At 45.8% G+C, this 15,014-nt stretch overlaps 1 protein-coding gene across 5 annotated transcripts in view; it reads left to right on the forward strand.

Moving 5' to 3' along the window:
• The first annotated feature begins 1,194 nt into the window (after window positions 1-1,194).
• The window catches only part of FHIP1B (FHF complex subunit HOOK interacting protein 1B), a 157,089-nt gene continuing 143,269 nt past the window's right edge, over window positions 1,195-15,014 (forward strand). For all 5 annotated transcript variants that reach the window (XM_062196597.1, XM_062196598.1, XM_062196595.1 and 2 more), the window contains exons 1-6: window positions 1,195-1,285; window positions 9,920-10,245; window positions 10,373-11,011; window positions 11,353-11,511; window positions 11,693-11,779; window positions 11,986-12,153. In XM_062196597.1, the coding sequence (XP_062052581.1) occupies window positions 10,108-10,245; window positions 10,373-11,011; window positions 11,353-11,511; window positions 11,693-11,779; window positions 11,986-12,153 (1,191 nt within the window). In that variant the 5' untranslated portion in view covers window positions 1,195-1,285; window positions 9,920-10,107. The remainder of the gene's footprint in view (window positions 1,286-9,919; window positions 10,246-10,372; window positions 11,012-11,352; window positions 11,512-11,692; window positions 11,780-11,985; window positions 12,154-15,014) is intronic.

Consider the following 15,014-nt stretch of genomic DNA (forward strand, 5'->3'; position numbering starts at 1 on the left):
AGACCCGGAAGAAGCTCCAGGCTCCTGGCTTTCGGATCGGCGCAGCTCTGTCCATTGCAGACATTTGGGGAGTGAACCAGTGCATGGAAGACCCTCTCTCTCTCTCTGCCTCTGCCTCTTTGTTAACTCTGCCTTTCAACTAAATAAATAAATCTTAGACATAAAAACAGGGTTATTAACATTGGCACAATACTTTAACCTGTGAACCTAATCTGAAACTTCAGTTTCGCCATCTTGGTATGTCTTATTCTTGCCAGCATCTTCTTCTGGAAGTCTTCCCTAAGCTCCTTCACCCATCCATTCCCTCATCCTCTAGTCTATACACACACATCGTGCTGCTATGCTCCTAGACGGCTCCCATACTACATCACTTACTGCACTACGTTGCAATTAATTGTGTCTGGTTAGAGGGCTGAGGTCCTGCAGGGCACAGACCGGTTCTAATTTATCTGGAATCCACCCTGACATGGAGCACTTACTCCATATTTCTTGACTAAGCCAGCGCACAGGGGTCACCGACCAGTGCAGTGCATGGGTGTTGCGGGTACCAAAGAAAGGCGCTCTTAGCCAGACTACTAAGGTGGAATCCAACAGGGTGCAGTCTTGGCAGTCAGTCCTCTCTAAGGCTCCGCTTTTCCACGGCCCCGCCCACCTTCTGACTCCTCCCTTCAAGTCCTGCCCTTGGGTGTTAGCCACGCCCCCTCTCACGCCCACTCTTCCTAAGCCACCACCCAGGACCTGTTACTCCGCCCCTTTCGCCGTAGGCTCTTCCCGGTCCACCCCTCTCCGAAGCCCCGCCCTGCTGGTCTTTCCCTGCCTCTAAAAGTCGCTTTTCTGCTTAGGTGCCGCCTTCTGCCCTCTGGTTCGACCTTTCTTCCCCAGGCTCCACCCCCGCCCCGGGGACCTCCGCCTTCCCAGAGCTTTTCCCCTATGACAAGACGGAATCTTTCTGAGGGGCGGGCTTTACAGGGCGAAGGGGCGGAACTAGGGGAGAAAGCGGTACGCCTCCCTCGAAACGCCGTCGGCGACTCCGCCCCTGCGCTCCGCCGTTGCCAGGAAACGAGCGTTGACGCGACGGCTGTGGCCAGGCTTAGCCAATGAGCTGGCACGCCATTGCCCAGTCGTGCGTCATTGGGCGGTTACGTGTAGTGCGCGGAGGCGCGAGTGCGTGTGGCGCGGGGCGGGGCGGGGCTGGTGCGCCTCAGGAGCGATGGCGGCGGCCTGAACTCACCTAGCAGCACCGCGACGATAGGGCCTGGCCGAGTCGGCGTTCTGTGAGCGGACGGTATGCATGGACCAGCGAGCCGGGAGAGGCGCATGAGGATATGAGGGACAAGGGGAATGATGGCACCGGGCTTGGTAACTGTACTGGCTGTGAAGGGACAGGGTGAGGGGCTGGCAGGTGGTGAGGGGCTGTGTGTGTCTGAGGTGGGGGAGCAGGGTACGAGCCTAGGGGTGAATGGCCAAGTAAAAGGCTGGTTCTATGAGTGGCTGGGTTGCTTTCTGAGGGGGCCAAGTGGAAGGGAGCCGCAAGCACGGCTCATTAAGGGGCTGGGGTTACCGACGGCAGAAGTGAGAGACAGCCCTGGCACCAGAGTGAGGGAGCGAGGCCTGTGTGAGGAGGAGGAGGAGGGTAGAGGGCAAAGGCGGGAACCTGCGGGTTGGCGGTGAATCGGTGAGGCAGTTGAAGGCAGAGAAAGAGGAGGGAGTGAGGCTTGAGAGACTTGGGTAAGGAAGGGTGTGAGGTTAGTCCTGAGGCCTCCATGCATGGACTGTCCCGTCCCGTCCCGTGAGAGCAGTTAGTTTTAGACTAAGTAGGACAGCTTGGGCGGAAGCATTGTGCACTTGGTTCCTCTGCTCTCTTGGATTCTTCGTATTTTGGAGGACAAAAGATTAAGGCATCATGGAAAAATAATAGCTGTGATAAAGAACCATTTTTGATGTTCAGTCTTCAGTAGAGTCACTGGAAGCCCAGTTCCTCGAAGTTCCTCCTCTGGACTGTAGACTTGCAGCTGCCCTCTCTCTTGAGGGTTCTTTGGCTGTGTGTTGCATTTGTTTGTTTTCTCATCACTTGCTTCGGCTAACCTTGCTTACCTGTGCTGTGGCTCCTTCTCATGGGTGTCATTTATACTGGGCCGACCACTTTCAAGTACTAATTTTCCTTCCATGCAGGCCACATGGATTGTCACATACAACAACATATTTAGGCTCCCAAATAAGGTGGCCTTGCTCGCCTTTTCATGCGTTTAGATTTTTTTAAAACTACTTTATTGTGGTAAATTTATATTCAGTTCACCCCTTTTACTTAAAGTGTACATTTGAAATTTAAAATGCTCATATTTAAAATTTGATGAATTTTGATTGATTTATAAACAAATTTGTGAAACTATCATCACTATCAAGATACTAAACTCTTCCACCAACCCCCCCAAATTTTCTCCTGTATTTTTGCAGTTCACTCCCTCTATACCCTGTAATTTTTTTTGTTTGTTTGTTTGCTTTTTATGCTTTAAAGGCCCCCTTGTGCCCACCAACCCATGCGTACATGTGAATTTTGAAAAGTTCGATAAGCACTCCATGGGAATGGCCACTTTCCACAAGTTTTCATTTCTACTGACATCTTGGCTCTTTCCAACATCACAGAGTTAGAACTTTCCTGTCCAGACTACTTACTACCTAAGAATTAGAGATAGTCTCAGTTCCCACTTAGTTCTAGAGTCTAGGCCTCAGCGTCAACGACAGAGAGAGAGAGAGAGAGAGGTCTTCCATCTGCTGGTTCACTCCCCAAATGGCTTCAGCGGCCAGAGCTGGGCTGATCTGAAGCCAGGAGCTTCTTTGGGTTCTTCCATGTGGGTTCAGGGGCCCAATTACTTGGGACATCTTCCACAGGCCATAACAGAAAGCTGGATTGGAAGTGGAGCAGCTGGGTCTCAAACCGGTGCCCAAATGGGATCACGGCACTGCAGGCGGCGGCTTTACCTGCTAAGCCGCAGTTCTGACCCCAATAAAGGTTATGTTTAACACTGTGACAATGACATAGATTCAGTTATATATACTACCTGGATTTTAAAAAATTATTTTATTTTTATTTGAAAATCAGAGTTACAGATAGAGAGGGACACACACAGAGAGAGAGACAGACAGACAGACAGATCGATCTTCTATCCAGTGGTTCACTCCTCAGATGACTATATAACAGTGCGGGCTGGGCCAAGCTGAAGTGAGGATCCAGGAGCTTCATTTGTGTCTCTCACATGGGTACAGGGCCCAGACACTTGGGCCATCTTCTGCTGCTTTTCCCAGGCCATCAGCAGGGAGCTGGATCGGAAGTAGAGCAGCCAGGACATGAACCAACACCCATGTGGGATGCTGGTGTTACATGCTATGCAACAGAACTGGTAACCCTCCTGCCTCCTTTTTTTTTTTTTTTTAAAGATTTGTTTATCTGAAAGCAGAGTGAGAGAGGGGAGGGAGGGAGGGTGACAGGGAGGGAGGGAGAGATCATTCACATCATGTTTCATTCTCCAAATGCCTATAACAGCTTGGGCTGGGTCAGGCCGAAGCAAGGAGCTGAAACTCCATCTGGACCTCTTATGTGAGTAGCAGAAACTCAAGTACTTAAGCCATCATCTGCTGCCTCAAAGACACATTGGCAATAGGAAGAATCAGATGTGGGGTAGCTGGGACTCAACCAGGGACTGTGATTTGGGATTTGGGGATCTCAAGTGGCAACCTAACCTGCTTGCCCCAGTGTCATTTCTTGACAGTGGACCATATCTTAGTAATGATAGGATGAGTTAAGTCATCTATCAGAGGATTCATAGGTACTGTCCATATTCTTGGTTATACTGGAGAAGACCTAGGTTTGGTAAGCTTATTGTTCGCTGTATAAAACTCTGTTGAAATGGCAGTGCATTATGTATAATGAATTTTGACTTATGGCATATAGCTATGTGGTAGATCTGAGAGGATGAAATACAGATGAAGATGATGATGAAGAGATAGAAACATTTGAGGTGCTCTGTGTAACCGTTTATTCCACATCTGCTGTGTGCCAGGTTTTCTGTTAAGTGCTGGGAATATAAATTCATTTAGCAAATGCTTCTTGAGTATATAGTCTGCCTTCTTGATGCTCACATTTTATGGGTCTTCTGAAGTCTCAAAATTCTAAGCTAGTTGGGAGACTGAAAAGATTGTTTCAATTTAGAGAGACTATGTGAAGATGTATCAGAAAGTAGTGATACCTTTCCTGTATCTTGTTTCAGGCTCTCCCTGTGTTCTGAACATTAACATCCAGCAATCTGTATATCTCTCCAGGCAATTCAAAATTGACGTGTCCAGAACAGACCTCATTGTCTTTGTTCTGAAAGCTTGCTTTTGAACCCTTAGGACCAGTCTCAATCCAGGCAAGGACTTCAGTGTCATTTTTGATTCTTTCTGCTTCTTCACTTCCCTGTATTCAGTCAGCCATTAAAATCTTAGTATATCTTCTTCTTTGTTATCTTTATTATTTTTAACTCCATTGCCACATCTTCCCTGTTTTAGCTGTATTTTAGTTCCTACTCAGTTCTCATATGGTTTTAAAAACAGTGTCCTGTCTTAAAAGTCCATCCCTAGAATACTCTTTCTGAAAATATGAATGTGAACATAGAATTCCTCTTTTTAAAAACTTTGGTTCTTTGTTTCTTGGACAACATCCAAGTTCCTTGGTATGGCATCATTTGGCCTGAACTCACCTCTCTAGCCTCATCTCCTGCCACTCCCTGCTCTTTGTTCTAGCTTGAAGAAACTATTCACAGTTCCCTGGTAAACATGTTACTTTTTTGAGCCTTGACTTCTTTGTAATAATTGCTTTCTCTACCAGGAATGCCTTTGCTTCCCTGCCCACTGAACTTTCCTTATCCCTTAGGAACTCATTCAGTTTTACCTGTTCTTTAACATCTTCGTTGTCATCCTCACACAACAGAGGTAGAGATAATCATGTGTGCCATGAAGGCTCACAGTTGTAAAGGGGAGTCATTCTGTGATGGAGGTTCACTTTGTGAATTGTAAGGGCTCTGCTGGAATCAGGTGAGGAGATACCTTTAAGAAGCAGAGTTGTGGCCGGCGCCTTGGCTCAATAGGCTAATCCTCTGCCTGCGGTGCCGGCACACTGGGTTCTGGTCCTGATTGGGGCGCCAGATTCTGTCCTGGTTGCTCCTCTTCCTGTCCAGCTCTCTGCTGTGGCCTGAGAGTGCAGTGGAGGATGGCCCAAGTGTTTAGGCCCTGCACGCGCATGGGAGACCAGGAGGAAGCACCTGGCTCCTGGCTTTGGATCAGCACGGTGCGCCGCCAGAGCGGCCATTGGGGGGGGTGAGCCAACGGAAAAGGAAGACCTTTCTTTCTGTCTCTCTCACTGTCCACTCTGCCTGTCAAAAAAAAAAAAAAAAAAAAAAAAAAAGAAGCAGAGTTGTTATTGTGGGGAAGGGAGGGAATGAGTTGGGATCATATCCCAATATTCCATTTGTCTTGGGAATAGAATAGTGGGAAGGATATGTGTGAGCTGAGTATAGATTAGTAGGTTCCTGGGAGATGGGTTTTGTTTTGCTTTTCTTTTTGTATTTCTGGGAGTTTTGATGAGGTTTTTCTAATTTTGGTACAACAGCCCATTCTTGCCATTTATATCATTAATCAGTCTTGCCTAGGAAGAGCCTGGACTTTATTGACCTGTTCTTGGAATGTCCTTTTGGTTTTTCCCTGTCTGATATAGGTGTTCCAAGTATATCTCTGCCCCCTGCCAAGTTCTCTCATTCTGTTTGCCTCTCCCAGGACAAAGGTTCTTAAGTGAGGCTGAAGTACATCCTGCCTGGTGTCTGCTGCCTGGAAGGTTGTATTTTGCGCCCTAAAATACATGACTAACCTTGGCCATTTATGTGTCTAAGGGATGGCTCCTTTTCCCCCTTATTACCTCGTAGCTGAACCTAAAGGTGAATCTGGGAAGGAGGATGGTCTGTTTTGTTTTTGGACTTTATCATCAGGAGAAAGGGCACAATATAAGAAGGTGATTTTATCCTTTTCTTTTTTCTTGTTGGGAACTTTGCAGGGAATTTAAGTAGGTGACAGGGACACCAAGCTATGGAGTTCTTTTATGCTTCTGTTGTATGTGGACAGGGCCCTGATTACCTGTTGGTTTTTGGATGCTGAGGCACTGATTCCAGTGTGACTCTGAGATCTTTGAAAAATGGTAAGGGGAAGGTGAGGAATGATTCTGGAGGCCAGTATCCCTGAGGTCTGTGAGCAATACTGTTTTTTGGTCGGGTAATGGAGCAGTAGTGGGCCCCCTAGGCAGATTGCAAGGTGAGAGCAGTTTGTTAATCTTTGGAACTAGAGGTAGTTTAGTTTTGGATATATTAAGGCCATGTTTTGCTGAAACTGGTTGCCTGGCCTTCTTGTTCACTGTTACGTGATATGTGTGAGATGGTGATGGTGGACACACTAGAGCAGGTCCAGTGCCTCTGCTCAGTCAGAATTGTGGGCAACTTTATTAAACAGGATCAAGAGGGGAAAGGAAGAAGGAACATGGAATTTACAGAGCATCTGCTTTATACCAGAAGTATTTTGTAGGTTACTTTATTTAATTTTTGAAACTAATAATACTTATATACAGGAATTTACGGATGAGAGAATTGAGGCTCAGATGTGTGAAGTGACTTATTTAAGGCCACACAGCTGGAAAATTGTAGACTGAGATTCAGATCTTTGTTTGAGGGACTGTGGAGCTCAAACTTTACCTACTACCTTGTGGTTTTGCTTGTTTAACCATAAGGTCTCTATTTGATTTTAGATATCCCTGAATGAGATATTGAGAACGTGTATTCTGTAAACAGTAATACTCATATCAGTCAGATTTCTTCCAAGTGGCAGATGGCCCAAGCTGGATTTGAGAAGAATTTAATAAAGGGACTATATTTATAAAGGTATGGGGAGAGTTTCAACAAGAGATGGTATAGTACCCAGAGCTAAAAACGGCAAGAAAGGCTGGTAACAGGAGAGAGGTCTTAACAGTTTTCTCAGCTGTTGTCTTTGCCTTCCCCAGTCCATATCTGCTTGGGACTTTAAGAACTTGGGAAGATGGGTAAGTATTTTTTCCAGTGCACCCTTGCTGTTAATAGCAAACAGTCTGTATGACTGTGTTTGATGATTTATAGGAAACTGAATGAAAGACTGAGTACCCATCTGTGGCTTTATTGCCTTTCTACCTCCCTTCTCTTCTCTTCTACCTCACTCTGATGGGCAAGTAAGGGGAAGTAGATAGATTGGAGGGAGGTGATATATTTACCTGAAGTGATACTCATCCTTTATCTCTTACTATTTTTCTCTTTCTCAGAGAAAGTAGTATACTTCTTTTTCAGACTAATCCTATACCAGACTTGGTTTTTACTTTTTATTTATCTTGTTTTTAAGGGTGGGGGGGGGGAGAGAGAGAGAGATATCCCACCTACTATTTAACTCCCTAAATACCTGCAGCAGCAGAGCTGGGCCAGGCCAAAGCCAGGAGCCAGGAATTCTATCTGGGTCTCCCATGTGGGTGACAGGAACCCAGCTACTTGAGCCATCACTGCTGTCTCCCAGGGTCAGTGTTAGCAGGAAACTACAATCAGGAGGGAGCCTGGACTTGAATCGAGTCACTCCAGTGTGGGATGTGGACATCCCAAGTGGTACCTTAACCACTAAGCCAAATGTCCACCCATATGCTATTTTTCATATTAAAAAAAACCTGTCCCTTTGCTCTCTATATAGCCAGTGTCTCATTATTAAAGTTCTAAGTCAGATATTTACCTTTGTGGAATCTTCTTGTAGCACTCTAGGAAGAGTTAGTTGCTTTCTTTTGTGCCCCGTGACACTATTGTAAATACTTGAGATTATAATATTTTTTAGAATTTGTGTTTATGTTCCCACATTTATTTTTATCCATCTCTATTTCCAGTACTTACTTAGCATGGTGTTTGGTACTTTTATTAGCATGGATGTACATTGAGTTAATCAATGAGTAAGTCATGCCTGCTGTTAGGACTGGCCTTTCCCTTTATATGATTGTTATCTTCCCTAAGGAAAGTTTCCAAAAGTATACTTGCTACCTTCCTTTAGTTGTGAGCTGATGAGAGTATCTGGTTGAAAGGAGATGTTGTTTAATATAACCTGAGAGCAAAATATGGGGATGGTGCCAGGTTTCTGAATTCCTTCAGCTGTTATTGAGGATAAAGAGGAAGGACAAGCTGAACCACACCTTTCCTCTGAAGGTTCTGTGTTCTTGAGAGACAATACTAATGAGGGTTTGGCGGGTGTGATAGAGAAGGAACTATGTGGCTTGGGCCAACAGTTATTTTGGCACTTTACACTTTTCTCTTGTGAGGGTGTCTTATCATATTCCTTGGAGTGAATGTTGGATGTGCCTGACAGGGTTGAGGGGTATGAGAGTGTGTCTTGCCACTGTGAAAATAACTCTGCTTTTTTTTTTTTTTTTTTTTTTTTTAAGATTTATTTATTTACTTGAAAGGCAGAGTTACAGAGAGGCAGAGGCAGAGAGAGAGAATGAGAATGTCTTCCATCCATTGGTTCACTCCCTAGATGGCTGCAATGGCTGGAGTTGGGTTGACCCGAAGTCAGGAGCCAGGAGCTTCTTGGAGGTCTCCCATGTGGGTGCAGGGGCCCAAGGACTTGGGCCATCTTCTACTGCTTTCCCAGGTCACAGCAGAGAGCTGGATCGGAAGTAGAGCAGCCAGGCCTAGAACCGGTGCCCATGTGGGATGCCGGCATATCCGCTGTGCCACAGCGCCAGCCCTGTGCTTTGCTTTTTGATTGGTTCTGAATTCCATCTCTTGTGTTCAGTCAGTTATTATGGTTCTATTTGCCCATCTCCCAGAGGCTTCTGGGAAGGCTTCTTAGGGATGGACCTGTGATATGCAGAAAGAAGTTTCTTCCTGAATGGAGGGCTGGAGTAAGATCAAGGCTGAGTTTCTTGATTGCTTGTTTGTTCGTTCATTCACTTAGGTATTCATCCATTTAAAAAATATTGACTCCCTAGGCACTACTGATGATAATGGGGATACAATAATAAATAAGACAGATAAAGTCTTCTCTCAAAGAGCTTATTTTTAGTGGGGAAGATAGAAAAATAATTTCCGATAGTAAAAACTACTAAGAAGTAAGTAAGATTAGGAAGATAGAAAATGAAGATGGGAAGATGTGCTATTCAGATAGAATTGTTAAGCAAGGCCTCTCTGAAGAGATGGCATTTGAAAATAACTCTGCAATGAAAGCAATATTAAAGAGAAAGGGAATATTCCAGATAGAAGGAACAAATACTCAAGAAGGCTTTGTGACCAAAGTATAGGTGAGGAGGAAAATTATAAGAAGTCATGTAGATGAGGTTATATTGGCTCCTCTAGGACACAGTGAGGATTTGGATTTTTATTGGTGTCATAGGAAATTATTGGAAGATATTCAACAGAGGCCAGCCCTAATACAATTTAGGATTTAAAAATATCACTTCAGTTGCTATGTGGAGAATAAACTCTGAGAAGGACAAGAATGGAAGCGCAGAGACCAGATTGGAAGCTATTGCAGTTGTGAGGCATGTTTTGAGTGGAGAGATGATAGAGTTTGCTGATAACTGGATATTGGAAAGAAGGAAAAGCAGAAACAAAGGTGATGCCCAGATTTTTGACCTTAGCATGCAGTTGAATGTCAGTGTTTATTAAGATAGATAAGGTTTGGAGGCAGAAATCATGAGTTCTGTTTTAGACATATGAAGTTTCAGGTACTGACTGTGTGGGGGCCCATATATGTGCCTGGAGTTTTCAGTGGAGAGTTCTTCCTGCTGGGGAGTAGAGAGAGGTGAGCTTCTGTTTATTTCTTCCATTCTCTCTCATTGAAATAGATTTGCAAGTCTGGACTGGGCAGTGAATTCTGGGCTTACTACTGCCTGGTGTAACCTTTGGCTCCATGGCCAGCCACTGGCTCCTACAGACCGGATGAAGCAGCCTGGAGACACAAGTGAAGAAAGCCTCCAGGTGGCCCATCCTCAGAGTGTAGCCCTCTGGCTGCTGGCCTCGTCCAGCTTGCCTCATGGAGAGGATGAACTGGCTGAGCAGACTGGCCTCCCGAGGCCCTGGGCACCGTGTACCTCAAGGGGCCAGTCTACAGACCCCTGTCATGGCTGACCCTGAGACCTGCCTCATGGTCTTCAAGAATCATTGGTCCCAGGTAGGAGACTGTGCCAGAGTACCTAGTCCATTGGCTATTGAGTCTTCCTAACCTTCTGTGTTCTCGTCAATCCATTTAATTACCTTATCATCATAGATTCCTTTCATCTTCTGTCCCTTATCCCCAGGTGGTACGAATCCTGGAGCGGCAAGGCCCTCGGGCAGCTCCTGGGGGTGCAGATGATCTCAGTGCTGTGCGCAACCACACCTACCAGATGTTGACACTGCTAGCAGAAGATCGTGCGGTCCCTTCAGCCCCCACTTGCCCTGGGCCCCTGCTGGAGTTTGCTCTGCGTGAGGATCTGCTGACCCGTGTGTTGGCATGGCAGCTGCAATGGGATGAACTTGGGGATGGGGTTGAGGAGCGACGGGCTGAACAACTGAAACTATTTGAGATGCTAGTGAGTGAAGCTCGCCAGCCATTGTTACGGCATGGTCCAGTTCGTGAGGCTCTGCTCACCCTGCTGGATGCCTGTGGTCGCCCTGTGCCCAGTAGCCCAGCACTGGATGAAGGCCTGGTGCTATTTCTCAGCCAGCTGTGTGTGTGTGTGGCCCGGGAGCCTTCATTACTCGAGTTCTTCCTGCAGCCACCTCCGGAACCTGGAGCTGCCCCACGTCTTCTCCTGTTTTCTCGCCTTGTCCCTTTCGTCCATCGAGAGGGTACTCTGGGCCAGCAAGCCCGTGATGCCCTCCTTCTGCTCATGGCTCTGTCAGCTGGGAGCCCCACCGTGGGCCGCTACATCGCGGATCACTCTTACTTCTGCCCGGTTAGCACCCCTTTGGATGGGGTTGGGGGGAAAGAGTATGGCATGTAGACACTGGGCAGCCTCTTCATATCCAGATGATGTGGAGAGGCTACATACCAGAGTCTCCAGGAAGTAGCCCCTGCATTTGAAAGCAGCCCACTGGAATTGTAGTGGGGATGGAAAATAAGCCTAGATGGACTAAGGTTCTTTGTGGGCCAGTGGCCCAGGTGAGGTCAACTATACCCTGTAGTTGAATACCTGCTCTAGTAACAGCTCTCACCCCTACTCCTATCAAAACTTTGGAGTAATAGCTCCCCTGTCCCACTTTTTATACTGTCTGAGCCTTTGGTAACTTCCCTTAGGTGCTGGCCACAGGGCTGAGTGCCCTGTACTCCTCACTGCCCCGAAAGATTGAGGTGCCAGGGGATGATTGGCACTGCCTGCGACGAGAAGACTGGCTGGGAGTGCCAGCCCTTGCACTTTTCATGAGTTCCCTAGAGTTCTGCAATGCAGTCATTCAGGTAGGCTGGGATTCTTAGGAAGTCTGGCCCTTGGTCATTCTGGGGAGATGAGGTGTGAGGGGTGCCTTCCTTGGAGTCCTGGTGTTCTGCCATCTTGGGGGTAGAAGCTGTACTATACTGTTCTATTCCCTTCCTGACAGTGGTCTCTCATGATCTTCCTCCTCTCTCACATCCCTTTTAGGTGGCTCACCCCCTGGTGCAGAAGCAGCTGGTTGATTATATCCACAATGGGTTCTTGGTGCCTGTCATGGGACCTGCCCTGCACAAGGTGAGAGTCATGGGTAGCAGGGTAGAATTGAGGCTAGGCTGTGGGATGGTAACCTCAATGACAAGACCAATGTGGGAGGTTTTGGGTGGGAATTTCCTCCCTTTTTCCCCATCAACTCCTGATTTTTCCTTAGAATTCAGGGAAAATGACTCAGGGTATGTGTAGGGAAGCCCTAAATTTCCAAACTTTCCCTTCCCTTCGTCCAGACCTCTGTGGAGGAGATGATCGCCAGTACCGCGTATCTGGAACTTTTCCTAAGGAGTATCTCCGAGCCTGCCTTGCTCCGTACCTTCCTGCGATTCCTGTTGTTACACCGGCATGACACCCACACCATCCTTGACACCCTCGTTGCCCGTATTGGCAGCAACTCCCGGGTATGGCCCTTACCTCTGTCCTGTCTTACCTGGGTGAGCCATCTTCTCTCTCTGACCTTTGTTCTGAGAAGGTGTTCCTGACTTCTTTTGGCTTTTGTCTCCAGTAATCACTTCAAAATTAGGTGGCAGTTACTTAGTAGTATTAAATTTTTAACCATTTTGAGGACAGATTTTAATCTATTTCTCTGCTTTTATAATACATTAACTAGAACACAATCACCTTTTCTGTATGACTGGTTGTTTCTTATGACTGTAGGTTTTGCTGTTTTGCAGTGCTTGTATCATTGGCCCGAGGTTCTGTTCATATGTTTTATCTTGTTGTGACCTGCTGTGGGTTACCTGAGATCACTTTAGCTTTTGTGTTTGCTTTAATAGATGGTTCAGCTATTACTGATATGCTTACCTCCTCTCCCCTTTGGATTTGCTGCATTTGAGCTGTAACTTGGGGCACAAACCTACCTACGAACCTACTGGTTGTATTTCTTCCTTCTGAACATTTTTTTAACTGTTCACAATGTACCATATAGTGTGTACCATATAATATAGTATATGTGCCGTATAAACAAGGCAAACATTGATGTTGACATCCCAAACTTAATTTATTTAGAGAAGTTAGATGAGCAAACATATGAATAAAGTAATTGGAGATTGTGATTAGTGTTATGAAAATACCAAACAGGGTACTTAGAAATGAGAGGCTGGTCATGAAAGACCTCTCTGAGGTGGTAACATCAATCTGGGACATAACGTTTGGGAAAGAGTTAATCTATTGACCATCAAATGGGAGAGCAATCTAGGCAGGAGAAGCAGCATACAAAAGACATCCAGTGGGGGAAGAACTTAATGTACTTGAGGAAATGAAAGACCAGTGTGACTAGGGGTGTAGGAACAAGGGGGAGAAGGGAATGAGATAAAAGTTGAGAGGTAGGAGTCCCAGATCAGCATGTACTCTGTAGTTGGTGGTAAGGAGTTTGGATTTTAACCAATAGAGGTGTTTACAAAATGGGAGTAAACAGCTTTTAAGTGGTAAATATGTAATGGCTTTCTAGGGGAATGAAGTGTTAGTTTAGCCATGGATTTTATGGCATTTATTTTGGCTTTAGGACAATATTTGTTTCCTTCCTTTATTATAAATAGTTGAGGTTTCTTGGATCCGTGTGTTTAAGATTAAAGTTCTTTTTTTTTTTTTTTTTTTTGACAGGCAGAGTGGACAGTGAGAGAGAGACAGAGAGAAAGGTCTTCCTTTTGCCGTTGGTTCACCCTCCAATGGCCGCCACGGTAGGCGCGCTGCGGCCGGCGCACCGCACTGATCTGATGGCAGGAGCCAGGTGCTTCTCCTGGTCTCCTATGGGGTGCAGGGCCCAAGCTCTTGGGCCATCCTCCACTGCACTCCCTGGCCACAGCAGAGAGCTGGCCTGGAAGAGGGGCAACCGGGACAGGATCGGTGCCCCGACCGGGACTAGAACCCGTTGTGCCGGCGCCGCAAGGCGGAGGATTAGCCTAGTGAGCCGCGGCGCCAGCCAAGATTAAAGTTCTTCAAACACTGAGAATTCTGGGAAACTATTCTAGGTAATTGAGATACTAGATCAGTGAGTTTCCTGCATAGCTATATTTTGTATGGGTACATTTTCTGAATAGTTAAGTTAGGGTGTATTAGAGACTTCCAGATTGACTTTGATCACACCATGTTTCTGAACAGAGTATACGCTAGAGGCATGTGTGGAGCTTGAAGATGAGAAGTACAACAACAGATTCTAAGCTTTGTCCCAGATCTCTTGAATTATAATCTTTGGGAGTAAGCATATGTATTTTTTTTTTAAGATTTATTTATTTATTTGAAAGTCAGAGTTACACAGAGAGAGGAGAGGCAGAGAGGGAGAGACAGGGAGAGAGGTTTTCCATCCGATGGTTCACTCCCCAATTGGCTGCAAGGGCTGGAGCTGCTCCGATCCAAAGCCAGGAGCTTCTTCCGATCTCCCACGTGGGTGCAGGGCCCAAGGACTTGGGCCATCTTCTACTGATTTCCCAGGCCGTAGCAGAGAGCCAGATTGGAAGAGGAGCAGCCGGGACTAGAACCAGTGCCTATATGGGATGCTGGTGCTTTAGGCCAGGGCATTAACCCGTTGTGCCACAGCACTGGCCCCAGCATATGTATTTTTAAAGTGTTCTAAAATGATTGTGCTTTGAGTTAGGATTTATTGGTATAAATCAATAGAGAATAGATACCAAAATTTTATTTTACAAAGATATTTTAAAAGTTTTATTTCTCATTATGCTAAAGTTAGATCTTAGTCTTATGTCTCTTTGCCCTTATTTAATGCCCTTGTCCTGTTTGTGTTTAAAGACAGTTGACTTTCTTGTTGAGGTTAATAGTTTTTCCCTGATGTTGGGCCTTATCCGTCTTCCTTTTGTCTGAAACTTATCCTAATTTCTTTGATTCTCCCTCTTTGTCTTTAACCCTTAGCAATTACTTCTATTAGTCTTCCACTTGGACCTCTGATCTTTGGAGACTCTCATGTTCTTAGGGTACCAGATTGCTTCTGATTTCAGATGCCCATGTTAAACATGGATTGCTTCCTTTTGTACTTTCTGGTCCTTTCAAACTTGATACTGTTGGCCTGATTTTGTAACTTCTATAGCCTTGTCTTTTATGCATTGAAGTAAATTACTCTGGTTAATCCGTCTGTGTACCTATTGATCTCTGTTAGTTTCCTATTTCTATCATAACAAATTATCACAAATTTAATGGCTTTAAACAACAAATTTATTATTTTACAATTTTTGGGGTCATGTGTCAGAGATTTCAACAGGTTGAAATCCAAGTGTTAGGGGAATTGGGGGATGTATTCCACTGGAGCCTC

The sequence above is a fragment of the Lepus europaeus genome, chromosome 7, assembly GCF_033115175.1.
Source record: "Lepus europaeus isolate LE1 chromosome 7, mLepTim1.pri, whole genome shotgun sequence".
In the NCBI taxonomy this organism is placed as follows: Eukaryota; Metazoa; Chordata; class Mammalia; order Lagomorpha; family Leporidae; genus Lepus; species Lepus europaeus.